The following is a 22,191-nucleotide window of genomic DNA, read 5'->3' as shown; positions in this document are numbered from 1 at the left end:
CATCCAGGTTTTTTATGTCTTCAAGACAGCCCTTAAACTATGTAATGGGGTTTGCTTTATCGGGGTTTTTTAGACAGATAACTGGTACATCAGCATAACAGGGAAAATTTAAACCCCTGCTGTCTAAAATTCTACCAATTGGACATGTATAAAAATAAAAAGAATTGGTCCTTTGCACGATCCCCGGGTACCCAAGGGAAACCCTTTTAGCAGAGGAAATCTATCATTAACATGAACAAACTGAAAAACGATCAGAAAGATAAAATTTAAAAAACCCGTTGTGCTGTTTCCTTTTTAAATTCCCAAAAAAATATTCAAGTCTTTCTAAAAAAAATTATTAAATGTACAAATGCGCACTAAGACCAACAGGACGAGCACGAACAAATCCTTATGAGGCCATGAAATACATTATTTACTTCCCAGAGCGTTTTTGTGTTTTGGCTCTAAAACCCAAATGAAACTTTTTCAAAATTTATTATGGGAAAATGACGCAAACTTTTTTGGCAACTATTTTCCCAAAAATTTTGGATAAAAAGGAAAATTGGATTAGGGCTATAAAGACCAAAACATCTGGTCAAGAACGGTTTTTTTAACAAGGGTTTTAATTTCAGCAACCTTAAAACTTTTGGACAATCCCTGTAACAGAGATAGATTAATCACATCTAAAATGGAGGGGGAATTTAAAGGGGAAAACCCCCTTAAAAAACCGGTTTTAACTGGATCAAATCAATTAAGCTTAGATGAAGACAATAATTTTGCTAATTCAAGAGTTTTCCCGATCAAGCATCAAACCCCCTTCCCCGATTCCAGACTACCTCAGTACAAAGCGGATAGAGAGTGTTATACATTTTTAATAAATCAATCTTTTTTAGAAGAATCCCAAAAAATCTTGGCAAGAGCAGGGGAATGGCGGGTTTAACAAACTATGGGTCTGGGGGAGTTTTGGGGAAAATGTATTAAAAAAATCTCGGGTTATTCTTATTCCCCTTTTTAATGAGGAATAGCTGCCTTGCTTTACAAAGGGTCCTTTATACAGCATAAACCATTTTCCAGACTGGGGACCTTTGCAGGGCCCGTGGAGGATTTTTCTTCCAGTTTTCCAGCATTTTGCTTTAAATAGCAGCTCTCATTAACCAAGGACAAGCTTTCTATTTTTAACGTTTTTATTTCAAAGGGGGCGCGTTGTCTAAGGGAAACCCGAAACACAAAACCCTCAACAAAATCATCAACCCGTGAAGGGGGAAAAACAAACTTTTTCATCTGCGCATGCTCAGTGCACAGAGGGAGAGAAATGAAGAGTTCTTTAAAAAGAAAACTGCCTACTGTAAAGATTAAATAAAAAATTGGGAAACCCCTTTTGGGGGGGGAAACTTGTTAAAGTAATCCAAGTATTTGAAGTGGCAGAGAGGGCAGGGTTGGAGGAAATATGTTTTTTTCTTCCCATTCTATCCGGGATTCAGACAAGTCCAAAGTAGAAAATGAAATGTGGGGATTTACATTTTGAACAAAGCCAATAGTGTTTAAATACATAAAGGCTGCTCTTAGCATCCCTCAATCGCATGGGGTTTAAAATCTCCCCCTTTAAAAACCCGTCATATTTAATACCAAATCAGAAAGGGGAAATCTAAAACCCTCTAAAAATTCAAGGGAAGGACCCCGGTGGCATACAAAGTTACAAAAAAAAAGGTTTTCTAGCCTTGAAATTTGGATCAGGGAAATTAAGGGTTAAATGTTCAAAGAGTTGTAGGTTTTAAATTGGTTTTGGGGGTAATCTAAGTAACTGGAAGATTGTTGCTACTCCTCCCCCTCCCCCAGAACTTCTGGGGGTGTAAAAAATTTTAAAAACTTAAGGATTTCCTCATTTTAACCACAATCCTCTTGCTGCAGCCGGGTTTTTGTAAGGCAAAACAGTCAAAGGATTATCCAAATCAATCATTAAAAAGTAGACTTTTGAGGAAAGCGATCTTTTTAAAAAGGCCGAAATTTAAATTTTTTTAAATTTTTTCCCCAATTGGAGTTATTTTATTTTAATTTTTTTTTATTTTTTTAAATTTTCTTTTTTATTTTTGTTCAAACACTTTATATTTTTTTTTCATGAATAGGTGTTTTTTTTTTTTTCTAAATTGTTTTCCCCTTTTTTTTATTTTTTTTTTTTTTTTTCCTTTGGGGGGCCCCTTTTTTTGTTTCCTTTTTTCCTAAAGTTTCCCCGGTTTTTTTTTTTGTAATTTTTTTGGGCCCCCTGGGTTATCAATCCTTTTTTTTCCCTTAAATTTTTTTAAAAAAATTTACATTTTTTTTTAAAAAAAACCCCGGCCCTTTTTTTTTAATTTTTTTTAAATTTTTTTTTTTTTTTAATTTCCTTTTAAAGTTTTTTTTATTTTTTTTTTTACTATTTTTTTTGCCCCTTTTTTTTTATTGAAAACCCTTTTCTTTTTTTTATAAAAAACCTTAAAATAATTTTGGTACTCGGTCCCCTTTTTTTTTTTTTCTTTTTTTTTTTTTTAATTTTAAATTTTTTTTTTTTTTTTTTTTTTTTTTTTTTCTAATTTTTTTCCCCCCCTTTTTTTTTTTTTTTTTACCTCCCCTTTTGGGGGGGGAAAAATAAATCTGCCGGGCGGGGAAGGGGGGGGGTTGGGGGTAAGGGGGGAAAGGGGTTTTGGAGGGGAGTCATCCTTGCATGAAATTGGGGGGGGGGGGGCGGGGTGTTTTGTTTTGGGGGAGGTTATTGAACAAGTATAAGGAAAAAAAACTTAGTGGGGAAATTTGGTCCCCTTAAACCCAAAAAAAAGGGGGGGGGAAAACAGAATTAGAATATTTTTTAAATATTTCCTTTTTTTTTTTTTTTTTTTTGTTTTTAAAAAAACAAAAAATTTTTTTTTTTTTTTTATTTTTTTAATTTTTTTTTGTTTTTTTATATTTTTTTTTTTTTTTCTTATTTTTTTTTTTGTTTTTTGTCTTGGGTTTTTTTTTTTTCATATTTCATTAGGAAAAATTCAAAAACCGAACTTTTAAAAAGCCCCAAAATGATTTTATTTTTTCCAGGCTCTACCAAATATATTAGAACAACTAAAAGAAAAAAACCCCTCTGGGAAATTTATATTTACCCTTTTTCCCAAAGCCCCCGGGTTGAGAGATTTAAAAAAAAATGAGTTTAAGCCTGGATTCTAACTCTGACACCCTCGCCTCCAAAGCTACAAAAATACTACACTTATTACACATCCCATTATCACTAAAGGAGGCAGAGGAATAACTGAACATCTGACACAGAGAGCAGGAGAGAGGAGAGGAAGAAGGAAGAGTTGGAAAAGAGTCAAGGGAGGGAGAGAGAGAAGCCATAGCAATGCTAAGCTAGCGCTAGCCTAGGCTAGCTACTCCTTGCTATCAGAAATAAAACCGTGTGAAACTGACAAGTGCTCAGTAGAAAAGTGCAGCAGAAGGTGCTATGTTTTAAAGTAGTCAGTTAGAGTTACTTAGATACAGAGATATCACAGAGAAAATAACTTAACTTCAGATGGAGATCCTCTGAACAGCTGCACACTCAGTTAATCCAAACAGGAAGTGAACAGGTCAAAACATTGAATGTAGCAATAGCTTGGTAATTAGAGATGATGGAAACGAAAACAATTTTAAGTTTGCAAATGTTGTGTTTATGAAAAAATTTGATCAGAACTTTGAAACATAAGAACTCAAATACCTCTTGAGTTTCCTTTACCGACCTTTAAGATTAGTTTTAAAAAAAATTACATTTTGATCAAATGGTTTGCAGAGTCCCAACAGTTGTGATGACTCTGAAGTGTTTGATTGAATAAAAGCTAAATTTCATCATAGCTTTTAAAACGGAACAATTAGATTACAGTTGTACTAGTGAGTCTTTTTACCAATTATATTTCAGTGCATTTCAATTAGTAGAAAATTCAGAAAACCAGCACACAATCCATCAGAAAAGCCAACATGTATTCTCCACTTTTATGCCAGTGCATCATAACCAACAATATATTAGACAACTAAAGCAACAACAACCACATCTGATATCCTGATATTTACTGTTTATCCTCAAAGCCCCGAATTTGAGTTGATGTTATGATTTAAAAACAAAAATGAGTGTTAATTGGATTTTGTTTAATATTTTTAAAGTCTACAGCATTCAACTAAAATATGAGCATTTTTTTCTATTTTGGTAGAAAAAAATTAAACATAGGAAGTCATTCCGTTTGATTCTTTTTAACTTGATGTTTACAAAGATTAAAAATGCAAAGAAAAATTTTAAACAAAATATCTTGATTAGGGTCTTGCGGTCATGACTGTAGAAGCTGGTGTCTCTGCTGTGCGCCCCAACAGTGTTACCACAAAGTTTTTAATAATGAGACAAGGGAGATTAGCAACTGAAAATGAACTAATTTCTCAAACTTTGGATGATTTTTTGTAAGGATTTTTTTTTCTTCAAATCTCTCATATTTAATTTCATGTTTAAATTACTAATCGGGGGGAAAAAAATCTAAGCTGAAAAGCTGATCTTTTCTTTTCATTCAACAAAATTTAGTATTTTGTGATGTGCAAGCTTGTTTAAAGGGAATGTTAATACAAAAAATAATTGTTTTGTTTTTATGTTGTTGGTTTTTTTTCATTGGCTGACTATGGTGTAAGTTTGCTTTTGATTGGATGATAAGAAGTTTATGACTGTTCCTTCCAATAAAAATGCAGGGAAGGAGCTGAGACCATCAAGAGCGATTTTGTTTCGCAGTCAGAATAAAAAAATTTAATCAACTAACCAGATGAATTTTTTATATATATCGTTTTGTGCAACATACTCTCTTCTGCTTTCCTTATTTTTGTGTTAATAACAGCAGTGTTTGTTTGCTTCATCCAAACATGAAAGTGTTCAGTCAGTAATCCTTGACTTTCTTTAAAAGTGTGTTGTTTATTTTATTTCATCTTTGCATGCTGTATTATGTTGAAAAAAATCCAAATTGAGAAACCAAATGCAAAGCAAAATGTGAAGTGTGAGTGCAGGAACAAGGGGGGACCTGGAGGCATCAGATTCCCTATAGAGCAAAGAACAGAAGGAACCAGTATACACGATAAAATCAGACAGCTTATATAGAAAGACGAGTCAGGAGAAAAGGGATGGAGAGCAGGTGGGACTAAAAAGGAAAATATGAGATACTGCTAAGGTAAATTAAAGCAAAAGTAAAGAAAGACCAACACTGGATCTCTACTTAATAAAAAACAGAAATGCTGGGAGGAATCTAAAGAGGAAGTCTTTCTCTACAATGATCTAAACCCAAAGTCAGCATTCTCTTGAACTGTTTCTGTGTGTTATAATGAGACTGATTGCAAATTAGATTATAAGCAATAAAATAGTTCAATGCATCATAACCGATGTAGCACAAACATTTGGAAAATGAGTGTTGCCTCAAGTGATAAACAGGACTGATATTTACACTGGCCTCGTCAGATAACTGCATGATGGCCACTTGTTCAGCTGTTTTTGCCAGTTTGGAAAGGATCCCATGTTTTTTTGTTGACCTTTTATGCAGAAATATCTGTGGTATTGTCATGCTATGTGCTGTGGGGTCATCCCATAATAGAGCTGGCAGGAGGGGCAGGGGCCTGGAGGGGGCGGGTCAGCACATGTGATTGACCATAAGACAGCTCAGTTTTGATTTGTGAGGGAGTTTGTTTGCTGTTTTTCCCAACCCTCTGATTATTTGATTCACAAACGTATGAGGTTGTTTAAAGAGCTTATTTTACAAAGAAATTAGGTTGATGTTAGGGTCAGAATTTGTTGCCTGAATAGGAGGGAAAAGGCAAATATAAGGACATCTTGATAAGAAAAAAACAAAATAAGGACTGAAACAAAAATTAATTATCTAAATGGCGATGTTATATTAGACACACGAGCCTTTGGAAAAAAGGATTCTCTGAGTATGGTCTCGCTTTTTAAGGGTTCTGTTGTTTCAAAATAAAAGAAGCTGCAGTAATTTACCATATGCCATATTTTCTTTTTTTTTTATATATATATCCCTGCCCAAATTTCTTCAGATAACTCCTGTTTAATGTAAATTATCATGTTGACTAATGTGTTTTATTCTAAATCAAGTTGAATTATTCATATTTAACACAGCTTGAATCCAATCAATTTGTTGAAACAGCTTAAGGATTATATAAGTAACAGGATGTATCTGACTTTAGTTTTTAGTGTCACATGAAAGGCTGTGAATACTTATGTACCTGTGACCTTTTTACCATACCTAAGAGTTTTTTTTTTTTTAACTAAGGCATTTATATAGTCAGTATTCACCAAACAGATCAGGACTCCAATATTTTCTAATAAAGGTTTATCTACTGTACATTCACATTCTTTCTTCCTAATGAAGAAAGTTTCCTTAAAGCTGCCTAAAAATTGTCCTTTTACTTTGATAGAGATATAACAACTATGGACAATCCTATTGTGGTTGTTATTTATTGGACACATTCACAAGCCAGGTGAATAAGTAAGGAGGTGAAGTTGCCGAAATAAATGAGTACAAGAGAAAAATGATCATAGATGATCAGTTAATTTAAAAGGCATTTTATTAGGTGTGTATGTGTTTAGTTCTGTCCTAACAACCCCTCTCTGCATTACTGCTGTGAAAATGTGGACCCAGTCTGTTGTAGGAGCAGGAGGTAAACGGGTGTGGCCTCAGGCTTACTACCACTGATTCATACTTACACACGCTACTACAAGTGCAGTGAGTTGACCCACATCACGCAAAGAAAGCCAAAAGGAGGAGACAGGCCCTCAGATAATCCCATGGGCTTTAAGCCAGTTGGCTGTGGTTAATGGACTCCATTTAGGCAAAATTTAATGAGACTGTCTGCACGTGCATCTAGTTACAGAAATGTTTAGCTTTAGCAAATAAAGTTCATCTTACCTGGCAGAGAGAAAAAAAAAAAAAAAAAAAAAAAAAAAAAAAAAAAAATATATATATATATATATATATATATATATATATATATATATATATATATATATATATATATATATATATATATATATATATATATATATATATATATATATATATTTATATATATATAATGCAACAAATGAAAGAATTTCATTGGATCACATTCTGTGGGGAGCTCTTAAACTCCTCCACTGATATTTAACAGCAAAAGTAGAAGCACAAAAAGAGAGGGAACTCTGACCCTTACTCTTACACAATCTGTCCAGTTTGGCCTTGAACCTTTTTAATGTTATCTAGTTTTTAACTCAACTCATTTAGGTTTTCAGGTCTGCAGACTGAAATGGACAAAAAATAATAATAATAAAAAAATAATACATTTTGTGCTTTGTGAGACATTTTATTTCCTGATGTTTTTGATCAATACTCTGTTGAAAAATTAAAAAACAGAAAAAAAATTCTAAACTGAAATGCTCAATATTGTTGTTTTAAAGATTAAATGATTGTGTTAAACAAAGGAATTTCCTATGGCGTCCCTTATGAAACAGAAACAAATAAAAAGAAACTAGTAGTAAGTAAATGGAATACCAGACAGACAAAGCCCCTCTGGTAGGCCAGCAGCATGGTTTGATTTAAACTGATGAGACTATTTACATTTAGTATTTGAGTTTTGATTTATCCGTATATCAACAAAAATTATCTAAAAAAAAAAATAAAAAATGCTACTCACTCACACGTAATTTCACAGGAGTAAAAATATCATACATTAATTTGTTTCCCTGACACATACTATACATTTAACTGCATTTTAAAGAAATCAACATCTATGAGGTTTATTTTTATGTCTCTAGACACATTTAACACGTCAACAGTATTATCTGGTGTATGGCATTCAGAATATGGGAGACCAACTCTGCCATATTTAAAATTAAATACAGAAATAAATAAACGCTCAATAAATAAGCATACAATTAATTGCCCCCAAAAACACAATAAACAAATAAATGTAGGTAGAAATTAATTTATACAGTGAGACATATATGCATCACTTTTAATTAGCTTTTTTATTTATTCGCCTTTGTAATAATTATCATATTTATTTATTGGTCATTATAATCTTCAACTTCATTTATTTATTACTTATTTTTTGAAGTATTTATTTATGTGCAAGATATAACATTTTTTTTTTTTTCTTCCTTTGTATTTTTTTACCCTCTTTATTTCTTCAACACTATTTCTGTCTGTCGTTTTTACATTTCTGTATGCATTTGTGCCTTATTATGCAAATAAGGAATGGGGTGTGTCTCAGAGGGGCAACTTCTTATAAAGCACAATAAATAAAGATATTTATAAAGATATAAGATATTTATTACAAAGGCAAATAAATAAAGAAGCTAATTAAAAGAGATATATACATTTATGAGATATATACATTTATGTATATATCTATTTATTATTTAATTTCTGCCTACATTTATTTGTTTATTGTATCTTTGGCGGAAATTTATTTTATGCTTATTTATTTATTGAGCATTTATTTATTTATGTATTTGTTTTTTAAATATGGCAGAGTTGGTCCTCCATATCAGTGTACATTCGTTTTTTTGTTGTTTTTGTTTTTTTTTCTTGAAGACATATGAGAAAAGTGGATAGATGCTGGCGCAGTCTACAGGAGGAGACACCGACCATAATGAGTAACTTATTTGCAAAAAACAACATCGAAGAAGAAGTAGTTCCAATTTCCTGTTCCGGGTCCCGTAACAGAAACGTCGCGTGAACGGCGCGGCTAAACGTAAAGTTTTATAGGAAAACTTAAACGTTTTTGCATTTTAAACACCTAAAATCTGTTCTTCTTTATCCAGTTTGTACAACATACGTGTATCCGGAGGTCTATCTTCAAATACGAAAGGTTTGAAAAGTTTTTTTTGCAACGAAATACTTAAGTGTTTGTAGCTCACACACAGTAGTGTGCTAACGTCGGTTAGCAGGTTACGGTGGAGTTTTGGCGGATGTGATTGATCCTAGCTAAGTTGTTGCTCCTTGTTAGCATAAGTATCCACACGCCGTAACATAGTATTAAATAAGTCACTGATATACTTCATTTTTTGTCTAAATATTTGTAATTTGGATAACCTTTGATAACGTTCGTGCAGCTCTCGGTGACTGTGCTTATGCAACGTCTTGTTTGAGACATCAGATCACAGGAAGATTCAGTTAAATATAGGATTTTTTTACCCATTAAAATCAGCGTGTGAGATGAACGTAGATTTGTAACGTTTCTGAACTGATTTGTCTTGCAGTATTAGAGGATGTCTCTGCCAAAGCGGGAGGTGGAGGAACTGAGACCCTGGGTGGAGCGCACTGTGAAGAAGGTCCTGGGTTTCTCTGAGCCCACAGTGGTCACCGCAGCTTTACACTGCGTGGGGAAGGGGCTGGATAAAAAGAAAACCATAGGTAAACTAACTGACCCAACGTGTCCTCATACTTTTACACAACTAAAACAGAGTCAACTAGAGACTTAAACATATTTATTTTGTCATTTTGTGTACACGAATGTAAACAAATAGAGATTTCGTTAAGAACAGCTCACCAGACATTTTCATTTTTAAGTCCATCCATCCATCCATCCTTTTTCTTACAAGCTTATCCCAAGTCGCGAGGGGTGCTGGTGCCTATCTCCAGCAGTCAGTGGTCGAGAGGCGGAGTACACCCTGGACAGGTTGCCAGTTCATCGCAGGGCAACACAGAGACACACAGGACAAACAACCATTCACACACACACTCACACCTAAGAGAAGCCGATTAACCTAACGGTCATTTTTTTGGACTGTGGGAGGAACCCGGAGTACCTGGAGAGAACCCAGGCATGCTCAGGGAGAACATGCAAACTCCATGCAGAAAGACCCTTCAAACCCAGAACCTTCTTGCTGCAAGGCAGCAGTGCTACCCACTGCGCCACTGAGCAGCCCGATTTATTTAAAGTTCAGCCTTGAAAACAGTAAAAAAAAAAAACAATATAAACGTATGACTGTATATTTACAGTTCTAACATTTCAGGTTGTATTTTTTTACTATGGGGCTAGCCTTCTACACTACAGGTTAACTTGAAAGTTAGTCAAAATATTAGGACCAACAGAACGCAGTAAAAGACTTAATTTTTTTAAATGAAGTACATCAAGTTTGACAAATGGAGTTAATATTACTGTCCAGAAACTGGTTATTTCATGATTTAATTACTCATATTTACACAAGTAATTTCATTTAGACTGGTGGTCATCTCCCATACAACAGGAGAACTGTATCATAGACACAAGATTCAGTTACATAGTCACAACTATGTAACCGTGTCACACATTCATGTTTCATTTATGATTGAAAGCTCCCATGGTTGACTGCAATCACACAAATTCTACACCATAAGATGTAAACAGGATTAATGCGGTATTACTTTTAAAATCTCTTTTATTTAAGAGCTTCCATTTTAAAATAATTGCACAGAGTGATCCCAAAGCACACCATGTGATGTTTTTGCATATTGCTGTATGGTCATTTTTCATTGTTATGTTGTTTAAAGAAAATTTTAGGGTTTGTTTTATGTTTTACCTTAATGAGCCATACCATCAGTTTCTTATTGGGTTATTTGTTTGTCAAAAATATGTATTCTTTTCATTTAATTATATTTTAATTGGGTTGGAAATTTGAATTATTTATATGAGGCTTAAAGGGGAATTTAGACTTTTTGTTCAAAGAGTAGTTGCAATCGTTTCTCACCATAATAATCATTAATCATAGAACTGTATCCGTTTATTTTTTGTAAACAAGGGTTTGGCAACATGGATTTGAAATGTCATCACTTTCTTTTTGGCATTTATTTCAATGATATTAGATTGAAACAAATATCACTCTGAAAAAGTTAAATGTGATCAAATAGATTATTTTACTTTAGTGTTTAGCTGTCCTGCTAAACACTAATTGATAACTGCATCCAATGCTATTTTCAATGGTAAATTCATGATTTGTTTTTGTTATAAAAAAAAAACACGGCTGAAAATATAGTTCTACCAATCCTGAGCCTCCTAACAGTTTGGAGGTTTGCAAATGTCAGAGATTGTTATTAACAGATTGTAACTAATTGTTATTCCACTATTACTTTCTTTTTTGCTTTACCCAATGATTTCTAGGAGTTGATTAATTTGTCATTTCTAGCAAACACACACACATAAGCACAGTATGTGCACAAGGAATTAAAACAAATGTGCCAAATCTAATGTGGTACTTTAATTCAAAACAGAAAAGCAACAATTACCAATTCTTAACACAATAACAAATGATTTTACAGCTATGGTAGGGGTTTCTATTCCATTAATCTAGATTTTAATACATGGATTAAAGCAAAAGATTAAATAAACAGCCATAAACTGCAAATATAGTTTCCTTGTAAACATAGTAATTGCACGGAATACTCCCTTTGTACTACTCTGAGTTTGTAGTACTAGGAATACTTTGAAATGAAATTAGATGTTTAATTAGTCAGGCTATTTGCTGAAGTTCAGCTTATAGGTGAATACTTAACACACCGGTCTGCTTTATATTTAGTTTATTTTTACAATCAGTTTTTTCTTAGTGATATGTAGGTAAAACGTAAGCTATTTTGGGGTGGATTTTGTGATATAATAATTAGCTTAACCAGCTGTTTGAAAATCAAATGATTTTAGTTGTAATTCTTTTCTTTTAAAGAAATCTTGTGCTTTTGTTTTGTCCAATTTTCTCCTCAAGTAATGTGGTTGATGTTTATAGGAATGATAAAGTCAAGGTATCACTTTTTCAAGATTCTTAAGGATGCTTGGTTAAAATGTCAGCGATTGGGTGATTGTGCAATGGAAAAAGGGCAATTATATGCTGAGTGCTTTTTGAGATTAGTAGTTTTCTCTTCTTTTTTTTTCTTTTTTTTTTTTTCTTCTGTATAGCTTTCAGGGCAATCTGTCATATTCAAACCTACACATTAAATGATTAGGAGAAGTGTTTGCAAATGATTCTGTATTCTGCTAAGGTTATCTTTCAAAAGTTTTTTTACTGACATTGATTTACTGTTAGGTACTTAAGTTTTTTGTTTTGTTTTTGCCCTCAGACCAGCTGCGTCCGTTCCTCGATGACTCTGCAGGAGGGTTTGTAGAGCGTCTGTTCGAAGCCCTTGAGGAAAGCCGTAGCAGCCGGGGCAGCAAGGGTGGAGGTGAAAAGAACCGGAAGAGAGAACTTAAGGTAACACAACTTAAAACTAGTTTTTCATAATTTATACAGATTTTATTAAAACTAGGAGTTGGAGACTAGGTGAGGAAGTACACAACAATGGTGTGTTTGCTTCTGATTTGGCTCTTTGGACTTAGGATGTCTTTGGAGAGGAGGCAGAGAAGGGGGCACTGAAGGCAGCTAAAGATACAGGAGATGGAACATCAGTCAAGAGAAAACGAGTCCCACGCTTCCAGGAGGTGGAGGAGCCTGAGGTTGTTCCTGGAACGCCATCTGAAAGCCCTGCTATGCTCACCAAAATGCAGGTAAAATAAATGTGGTGCAGCTCAAATGTACCAAATCTTAAATTATTTATTTATTTATTCTAAATACACCTGTCATTTATTTTGCAAAACAGATCAAACAGATGATGGAAGCAGCCACTAAACAGATTGAAGAAAGGAAGAAACAGCTGAGCTTTCCATCACCAGCCCCATCTGCAACAGTAATTTTCTATACAAACTTTATAGCAAAAACAAAGTTTAGACAGTTTTAAAATATCCATTATTTGACTCTGTGAACGTTTTGTTTGACTATCTGACTTCTGTGGTTGTCCTTTCTCACCATTACAGGCAGATGTGTCCCGGCTTCCTGGTAATCCTGCTAGTGGAGGAGCCTCATCAATCGCCCCCTCTCAGGCTGCCAGCTTTATGAATGATGCGATAGAAAAAGCCCGCAAAGCAGCTGAGCTACAGGCCCGGATCCAGTCTCAATTGGCTATGAAACCTGGTATCCTAGGCACTTTGGGAAACGCAGGCCCTCCAAACTTTGTCACCCTTGCCAACCTGCACGCGATGGGAATTGCACCACCGTCAGTGACAACTTGGAAAAACATTCTTATTTCATTTGCAAAACAAGAAAATTGGAGGCCAGGATGTTCATAGCACCTGGAATGATTTTTTTTTATTTCTTGTGGGAAATTACAGGAAAGTTGAAGCAAAGGAGGTGAACAAACCAACACCTCTGATTCTGGATGACAAAGGCAGAACTGTTGATGCTACAGGAAAAGAGATTGAACTCACACACCGTATGCCCACCCTCAAAGGTAAGTGCTTGGTTATTATTAAATGAAGATGTTTAAAACTCGTTTATTATTTGAACAGTAATGAGATTTTGAAACATTGGTGAATTGAAATAGAAATATTTTTGAGACCTTTTTTCCCATGTTGCATTTAGAATTCGGGTAAAAGAGTGGAAATAATTTATTTAATTTCTAGGGATATTATATCTAAACATAGTGCCAGTGAGATACAGAATGTATAGTTATATAGTTGAGATATATATATGGATCTCATCTATAAGACATATTTGTGGTGTATGACAGTGTTTCCCAACCTTTTTTTTATTTGTTTACCCCTTTGGTCATTTTGTCTTACCATGACTACCCCTCTCAGTCAAAAGTATTGATGATTGTCCAAAATTGGAATGTACAATAACTAAATATAAAATAAAAAATATTTTACTTAATCTTTTAATTTGAGCACTTAATTATTAGGCATTTAATGCTTTCAGTCTCAAATAAAAAACAACATAAATATGTTTCCTGGAAGTTGGTAATGAATCAAAATAAAATAATTTTTTAACCCTTTATTTATAAAACTGGAGCTCCTTTATAATCACATTTAAACTTGATAAATTGGGAAAAAATTATAGAACAAAAATTATCGTCAGACTGACTTAAGTTTTACTTTGTTTTAATCAAGACACCTGAGCTGCTTTGATGAGCTCCGATAGATCAAGGTGAAAAACAGCTGATCCCAGGCTGTTCTCTATATCCGGTCTATTCCTCTGCTTAGTTTGGATGAACAATTTAACAAAAACGTGTTTAATTGTTCAATTGGGTTGTTACAAAGCAAAGCCGATCCCAGCGCTATTTTATTTTACTGCCTTAGAAATAAAATATTTAAATGTAACCCCTTGCAATGCATGTTCCCCCGGCTGGTATTTAGTGGTGTATGGGATTATTTTTCATACCATAAATACTCAAAACGTCTATTGTCACTCCATTGTACAGCTTTGTTTTGGAACCTTAACAGAAACAGAACTGAGTACGCATTTTAACAGCCTAAAGTAGCCTCACCTTAAAAAGGTGACACCAAAGTAAAAAGGAGGATTCACACTTTCACTAAACTCTGCTGTTTGGGAATAATAGGGTTTTCTTTTATGTTTTTGAGTTTACCAAAGTCAACTCCATGCATTTATTCAGTAAAATATTATTAAATGTTAACTATATATTAATATAAAATATTTGTCAATATGCAGTATTCATTTATTATGAAATAATATTTGATACTTTAACCTTTTCTTTTAACCTGCTGCTCTACATCTCTCCATGTGGAAGCCACACATTTCATGATGTTACGCTAGAGCTGCCGCATCATTTTTTTATGCTACATCTAGCAACTGGCCTCTTCTTTAGGAAGGCTAAACAAAGTCAGCACTTACAGCGAAATCTTTTCCCAAACTTTAGGGCCCTTAGATACTTGATTGGACTGTTTTCAGGCTATGAGCTGCATGAAGTCTGCATGTATGCTTCAGGCTTCTTAGTCATAACTATATTTCTCATGGCAAATACCTATTTTCTGTCCCCACTGCACAATGACAGGAGTGTGGTCAGAAGGACAATGCTCCAGGGAAGTGAGGCGGCTGTGACATTATGCTGCATTCACACCGGCATCGAAAATACGCTAACACAGAAATCTGGGCGCTGGGTCAGACGCTGGATCAAACTGTGGTCAACTTTCTTTGATGCTCTGGTTGTTTATCTGCTCTGTTTTGTAGCTTCAAGCTAGAGAGCAGCTTGGCTTTCATTTATGAGTTGGAAAAATAGTTTTAACACATTTTTAAGGGAGAAAGTCCACCTCCAAACATCATCTCTGCAGTCAGTTCATCAGGATTATGATGCTACAAAAATATGCAGTTATTGTTCTGAGTGCCAGACCGCCAATAGGCAGCGCTGGAAATCACCACTGAAAGCTGGCTGCTGCCGGCAGCAGACAGCTTTCAGTGGCTGGAAGTGACTAAAAGGCGTTGTTATGGTTTTGGGTAAAAACTGCGAGTACCAGAACATACAATCAAATATTTTTCGTCGGCAGGCTGTAAGATTTTTAGTTAATTTCTTTATTTATAAGTTTTTTTGTCATAGTTCATAAATAAATGTTTTATTGCAGCAATAATAATCAAAGCTCCCTCTCTTTTCCTTCTACATAACAATCCATTCTTCCTGCTTTTTTTTTTTTTAACCTTAGAGTTTTTTTGTTTTGTTTTTTGAGTTTTTACGGCACTAGTGTCTCATTTTTATTTATTTTTTTGACAGTAGGCTGACAGGAAAGGGCATGTAAGAGAGGGGAAGAGACATGTAGCAAAGGACCACAGGCCGCATTAGAACCCGGGTCGGCAGCGTCGAGGACTAAGGCTTCCGTACATGGGTCGCATGTGCTAACCAAAGTGCCACCTGCACGCCTTAACCTTTGGATTGTTATTCTATCTGCAGAAGCGATGACAGCTTGGAAGTAGTGGCTCTCTTCCCCAAAAAAACTCCTAGATTAGCTTTTCTGATTGGTTGATGCTTCGGCGTCCAGTGGCAAAGTTCAATTTACTGAACTGCAGCATCAAACGCTAGGATGCCAGAACGCTCAAACGCACTGCTCCTGATACGCCACTGGACCCCTCGACGCTATCCCCCATAGGCTTTGCATGTAAACCAGATGCTTTGACGTCCAGAACACACCTGATGTGAATGCATTAGAGGTCCTTGCGACTGGCTGCTCCGTGCAGTGTATTGCTGCCCCCCTATAAACCCAGGAAGCCTGGTCAGCTCAGTGTCACAATTAAAATGCAAGTGAATATCATTGCTGCAAGCTCTTCCAGGATTACCATGTCCTGGAAATCTCAGAGGTTTTACTCTGACATGCATGAATCAAGCAAAATACCACTTCCGGCTTGGTTTTTAAGAACGAATAGCATTATAACGTTAAAAACTGAAAGTTAATTGTGTATGATTTAGGCCCTTTGATATTTCTCACGCAGCTAGTGGAGGAGACATAAACCAGACCGAAACTTTGTATCTGAACGTCCTCCCTAACTCCTATATAGATGTCTGTACAGGGGTTACACCATTTTATACAAGTGTCCGAACGTCTGAAAACGGATGAAAAATCTGTGAACTCAAAATTTCCCATGATGCAACTTAAGAAGTAGTGTGCATACATAATCACTAGATGAGCATATATATCCTAGAATGCTTTGCAAGAGCTCTCATAGCAAGCATCATGTGATTTGTTATGTGGTGGGGAAAAACAAAGATGGTACAGGCACTGTGCGCGGAGGCGGAGTTACATCACCAACTGGGATCCAAAATTAGACAAAATCAGTCCGAACAGTCAATTAACTTTTTCACTATGAAGTCCAATATATAGTCCCTGCTCTATAGAGTGATTGATTTTTTCTTTTTTTGACATATGTCAAAGGAAAAAGTTAGAAAATATCAACTATATATACTATGAAGCTTTTCATACTTATTAATAACATAGTTACAGACCCAATTTTTGAGGTGGTCTCGTTCCTCTTCCAAGTGGACCTCGGTGCAGTTCCTTTCAGGTGTGAATACAAACCCACATAGGTCTGACCAAAATATACGAAGCCTACATCTCCCTTGACTTAGGAAGCCATCGTAGTATTAAACAGGCCATTTCTCAATTCACTAGACACCAGTATGGACTTGTGTCCTTGGCAAGTTCTTGACAAGAACACAGGAAAATATGGATTCGGGGAGAACGGGAACACGCAGCTGAAATATCGGTCAATTGGAACAGAAGCGTACTCATGACATCACCACATTCAAAGCTAGTCTGGAGCTGCATTTTACCTCCTGTAATGAATAGTTTCTAGGTAATAATAAATTTTGAATTTATTTTATTTAGCGGTGTAATAATAATTAACAAAGTCTGATAAAGACAAATAAAAAAAACCGTTTACCAAACGCCATCAGAGTCGGCGGTACTTCACACACGGCTATGCCAAGGAATAGCTGCTGCTAAAATTATGCACTAAATCAGTAAATGGGCTAGATAGTGAAGCTTAAAGTATATTGTTCTCGCCTCAAATGATTTTAAAACGTACTTTTATAGAACAATGGCAACAGAAAAGAGAACTTTTAACTTTAGCGCTGGGAGTCTCTACTGGAAGCTGCCGCGGTGCATGCTGGGACAGCTGTCAGTCTTGAGAAAGCACAAGTCTGCTCTGATGCATGCTCTGTAAATAGGGAGGGGCAAGAACATCATCTGGGGAGTTTGTTTGTTCTGGGTTTTGTGTTTTTGTTAATTGGAACAATGCTGGGGCTCCCGTCCGGTTATTATAAATATTTCATGTTATCTTATATTGTTGACTATGGAAACTGCTCTAAATGGTGTCCTGTCCCTGTACAGCTAACATACGGGCTGTAAAGAGGGAGCAGTTTCGCCAGCAGCTGAAGGAGAAGCCTGGAGATGACATAGAGTCTACATCCTACTTTGACCAGCGTGTACCAATAACACCCGCTCAGCGAGCTCGCAGGGGCTTCAAATTCCACGAACCGGGCCGCTTTGAGAAGATTGCTCAGAGAGTTCGAACCAAGGTAGAAATATAAGTTCTCTATCTTAAGATTTATTTTTTGTTTAATGGAACATGTTGCATCTTTAATGCCTTCTCTTGGTCTAACACACTCAGGCTCAGCTGGAGAGGCTGCAGAATGAAATTGCTCAGGCTGCAAAGAAAACAGGAATTCAAGCGTCCACCAAGCTGGCACTGATTGCTCCGAAAAAAGAGATTGGAGAAGGGGAGGTTCCTCATATTGAGTGGTGGGACTCGTTCATATTACCATCCAACACGGCCATGTAAGGAAATCAATGAGGCTTTTTGGCTAGACGTTGTATTCTTGACAGTGCTGATTAAATATTACAGATAACAGATGTGAAAAAATGACTGACTTATTATTCTCCTTTTCTGTTTCCCGGTTGACCAGAAATCCGGACTCAAAATTTGAAGAGTTTGACCTTTTTGGTGTAACAAACTTAGTAGAACATCCCGCTCAAATTAGTCCACCAGGTAAGTTATGGTTTAGAAATTCAGAGTTTTAAACTTCTGCTGTATTGTATTTTATTATAACTTTTTGTTACTATACTTTACTTGTCAAACCTATTATTACGAGTGGTTCAAAATCCGGCATTAGCTAATACCCTTTCCCACTTCAATCCTCTTTGAGCTTAATAAAACCAATACCCACTCAACAATGCTGTAACTATTAATACAGTATAACAGCTCACTCAACAGTGACAAAGGTTGATATTTTTACTCTGCCTATGCTGCCCTAATGCAATAGTTTAATTTAGTTAAGAAGCATAAACTTTAAATCTTTTTATCTGACCTAGCCTGCCAAGTGTCTGTTCAAGTTGCAGATCTTTACCTTTTTAATAACGTTAGCTTTATTTTACAGCTCTTAAGTGTCTTTTATTGCCTTTGTTAAACATTTCCTGATCCTCTATTAAAATCAGAAATTGGTCCAATATCATCTAAAAAAAACTGTATAGAAATATATGGCCCTATATGCTGAATATTGTCTGTGTTTAGAGTAGCCCATTGGTTTATAATAAATGGATCAATTGTTCTCATAACTGTTTTTTTGTTGACTGTTAGAATATATTTAATTAATGTTGATTTGGTATTGGGTCTATATTGTTATCATGCAAGTAATCAAACTGCAAAATTGGTTTGGTTTTAGAAAAGTAAATTTGTATTGCAACACCTCTAGTCTTTATCATAGTTTTTTTTTTACTCTCGATTATATTAATATAAATTCAAAAAGCAGATTTTGTCCTTTGCCCATGACTAAAGCATTCTGATGTCGTTATAGTTGTCCTCATTACTAGTGGCTGCATTTCTCTCCTCCAGTTGACACAGACAAACCAGTAACATTAGGAGTGTACCTTACAAAGAAGGAACAGAAGAAACTTAGGAGACAAACACGGAGAGAAGGACAAAAGGAAGTTCAGGAAAAGGTTCGCCTTGGACTGATGCCTCCACCAGAACCAAAAGGTACACATATAGATATGGTAGGGAACAATTACTTGGTTGGATCAAGTTGAATGTTGCTATTGATGTTTGTTTCTATTCTGTCAGTACGTATCTCTAATCTGATGCGAGTCTTGGGGACGGAGGCTGTTCAGGATCCCACTAAAGTAGAAGCACACGTGAGGGCGCAGATGGCCAAGAGACAAAAGTTTGTAACATCATCAAGTTTGCAACATCAATTCAAAGACTAATCATCTTGGCATTTCTTTTAAAATCAAACTGATTTTTTTTTTTGTTGTCAAACTGCAGAGCTCATGAAGAGGCCAATGCAGCTCGTAAGCTGACAGCAGAGCAGAGGAAAGAAAAGAAGGTTAAGAAGTTAAAAGAAGACCTTACTAATGGTGTTCATGTTTCAGTGTACAGGTAAGCAAAGAGGATATGAATCACTGATTGTGCCAAAATATGTGTTATGATCAGCAATTGTGGCCCAGTTTAACATTCTATGGCTGTCGTTTAGGATCCGTAACCTGCAAAATCCAGCAAAGAAATTTAAAGTGGAGGCAAACGCCAACCAGCTGTACCTGACGGGCACAGTGGTTCTGCACAGAGACGTCAATCTAGTTGTAGTGGAGGGAGGTAAGAATTTATGCTTTGATCTATGTAGAAGTGGTACGTTTCATATTTTAAAGGTTAAGATCAATGTGTTTGCCAAGGCTGTGTGTAGATTTAGCATCAGCTAAAGGAAGATTAGAAATGGACATAGCAGTAAATAAATAAAATTGATAAATTAATACATGGAACTTTTATTGATCTCACAATGTTGAAATTAACTCTCTGCATTTAACCCATCTCCTTTGGGGAGCAGTGAGCTTTTTGCTTGAATTACAAAGGCTATTCATTTAAATTAAGTAAAATGGGAATTTTTAACTGTTATTTAATTCTTTCATGTATTAAAATTAACCAGATAATATGGAATAGATTTGTATTCATTCAGGTCAGTGTTTTATTGTCGAGACATTCTGATCTCAAAAAGATAGGATGATCTTTAAATTTTTGTGTTAAATAAGAAACCAAAACCACCTTTTGTTGGGTCATTAGTTTACATCTTTATTGTTTATCTTACCGATGGTTCAAGTGAGCTCATGGTGCTGTTTTCTTTTAAAACATAAAAACCTGAACTTTTATGCTTCTTAGAAAAGCTCTTTATGTTGTCCCAACTAGCAACTGCACATCTCCTCCAACACACCATCCGCAGGGGGTAAACTGACAGTGAAGAATTGTAAATTGTACAGCCAGAGCCATAATAATGAAAATGTTTTGTTTAAACATTATACAGAATGGGCAAAAACATCACTCTAGATGTATTGAGACAAGGAGGCTGAATAGAAAAATGTTCTCGACATCTTTAGACAATTATAAGAAATGTGAAAGATAAATCTTACTATTTTAACTTTATAAACAGGCACTACTTGTGATATATCACATAAAATGGTGTTAATATGACAGAACCTGGAAAAAATAACTGATGCAAGTCTTTAATGAGATTATGTTTGCTTATTATGTTAGTTAGATGCGTTGCAAAAAATACATCTAACACTATTGGATTGTTTACTGTTTTTAAGTGTTTTTGCAAACCAATAAATTTTTTTGCAACTAAAAACAAAAGTATTTTGGTGTTAAATACATTTTGATTTTGATCTTGCACTTAAACCTTGATTTTCTGTTTCCATTTTAGGCCCTAAAGCCCAGAAAAAGTTCAAGAGGCTGATGATGCACAGAATTAAATGGGAGGAACACAACAGTAAAAGAGATGGTACAATTGTTTTCAGTCTGGTTTGATTTTTGGGGAGGGGGGGCTTAATACCTGGGAAACCTTATTTAATATTTATCTCTTAGATCCAGATGGCGATGATGATACCAGGAGAAACAACAAGTGTTGGCTTATTTGGGAGGTCGGTGTGCCCACGTTCTACATCTTGCAGGCATATCTTTAATTTTGTTGCTTCCTCTGTATTATCTAATGCCAACTGTTTCTTCCTGCTCCACAGGGGACGGCTAAGGAGCGGAGCTTTGGAGAGATGAAGTTCAAGCAGTGCCCCACTGAGAACATGGCTCGAGAGCACTTCAAGAAGCACGGCACAGAACACTACTGGGACTTAGCGCTGAGCCAGAGTGTGTTGGAAGGCACAGATGACTGAAACAAACCAGTGGAGTGGTTGATTTAGTCAGTGACTACCAGCGTCAAGCCTGCAGATCGCCTGCCTAAAAGCCAGCCGCCCCATCTGCTGGTTACTGGATGGACATAGGCTTCACTAAGACACTTGAACATAAAAAAGGAGCGACAACGAACATGTGCGAGTCATTTCTTCTGCTTTTTTTTTTTTGTGAGAATGGTATGGATACAGGTGTGTGTAGATAAGTATGTGTATAAATCTGCAGCGTCTTGCTCACAAAGGCTTTTTCTGTCTGACTTTAATTTTTTTTTTTTTGTGGACGGATTGCCCAGTTCAATATAACAACTTTTCAAAGGCATAATGTGGTGAGGAGATCTGTTTACTATGACTGATAATTTTGTGATTAAGATGTAAACTTGTCTCAATCCATTTAAACTGAAAGAGTTTAGAACCCCCCCCTTATTAGAAACAACTATCACAGGTTTTGTGTTAACTCAGTGAAAAATGCACACGAAACCAAAACCACACAAGCTTTCCCCCCGAAAACTAGGATCCAAAATGCTTTAATGCAAGTTTCATTGAATAAAAGCGTTTTTTTTTTTTGGGCTTTGTAGCTACCCTTCACTCATACCATAGCGGTTTCTGCCTCAAATAAACAGAAATACAACAAATTTTGCCTCCTATTTTTTCTAAAGAATTTAATATAGTGTTTTTTGCACCTTTTTTTCTTTTCTTTTT

General features: G+C 35.5%; 1 protein-coding gene across 1 annotated transcript; it reads left to right on the top strand.

The window, feature by feature from the left end:
- The first annotated feature begins 8,683 nt into the window (after positions 1–8,683).
- prpf3 (PRP3 pre-mRNA processing factor 3 homolog (yeast)) lies at positions 8,684–21,942 on the top strand. Its single transcript, XM_038284469.1, has 17 exons — positions 8,684–8,856; positions 9,248–9,401; positions 12,075–12,205; positions 12,331–12,498; positions 12,591–12,677; positions 12,805–13,043; positions 13,159–13,277; positions 17,659–17,846; positions 17,939–18,105; positions 18,234–18,316; positions 19,160–19,303; positions 19,388–19,487; positions 19,589–19,702; positions 19,797–19,915; positions 21,015–21,092; positions 21,176–21,231; positions 21,328–21,942. Exons 2-17 carry the CDS (start codon positions 9,257–9,259, stop codon positions 21,475–21,477), a joined length of 2,088 nt encoding a protein of 695 aa, XP_038140397.1. The 5' UTR covers positions 8,684–8,856; positions 9,248–9,256; the 3' UTR covers positions 21,478–21,942.
- Positions 21,943–22,191: the final 249 nt, after the last annotated feature.

This window comes from Cyprinodon tularosa, unplaced genomic scaffold (assembly GCF_016077235.1).
Source record: "Cyprinodon tularosa strain WSP-4 unplaced genomic scaffold, ASM1607723v1 ctg2, whole genome shotgun sequence".
Lineage (NCBI taxonomy): Eukaryota > Metazoa > Chordata > Actinopteri > Cyprinodontiformes > Cyprinodontidae > Cyprinodon > Cyprinodon tularosa.
This window is presented reverse-complemented; position numbering and strand designations above follow the sequence as displayed.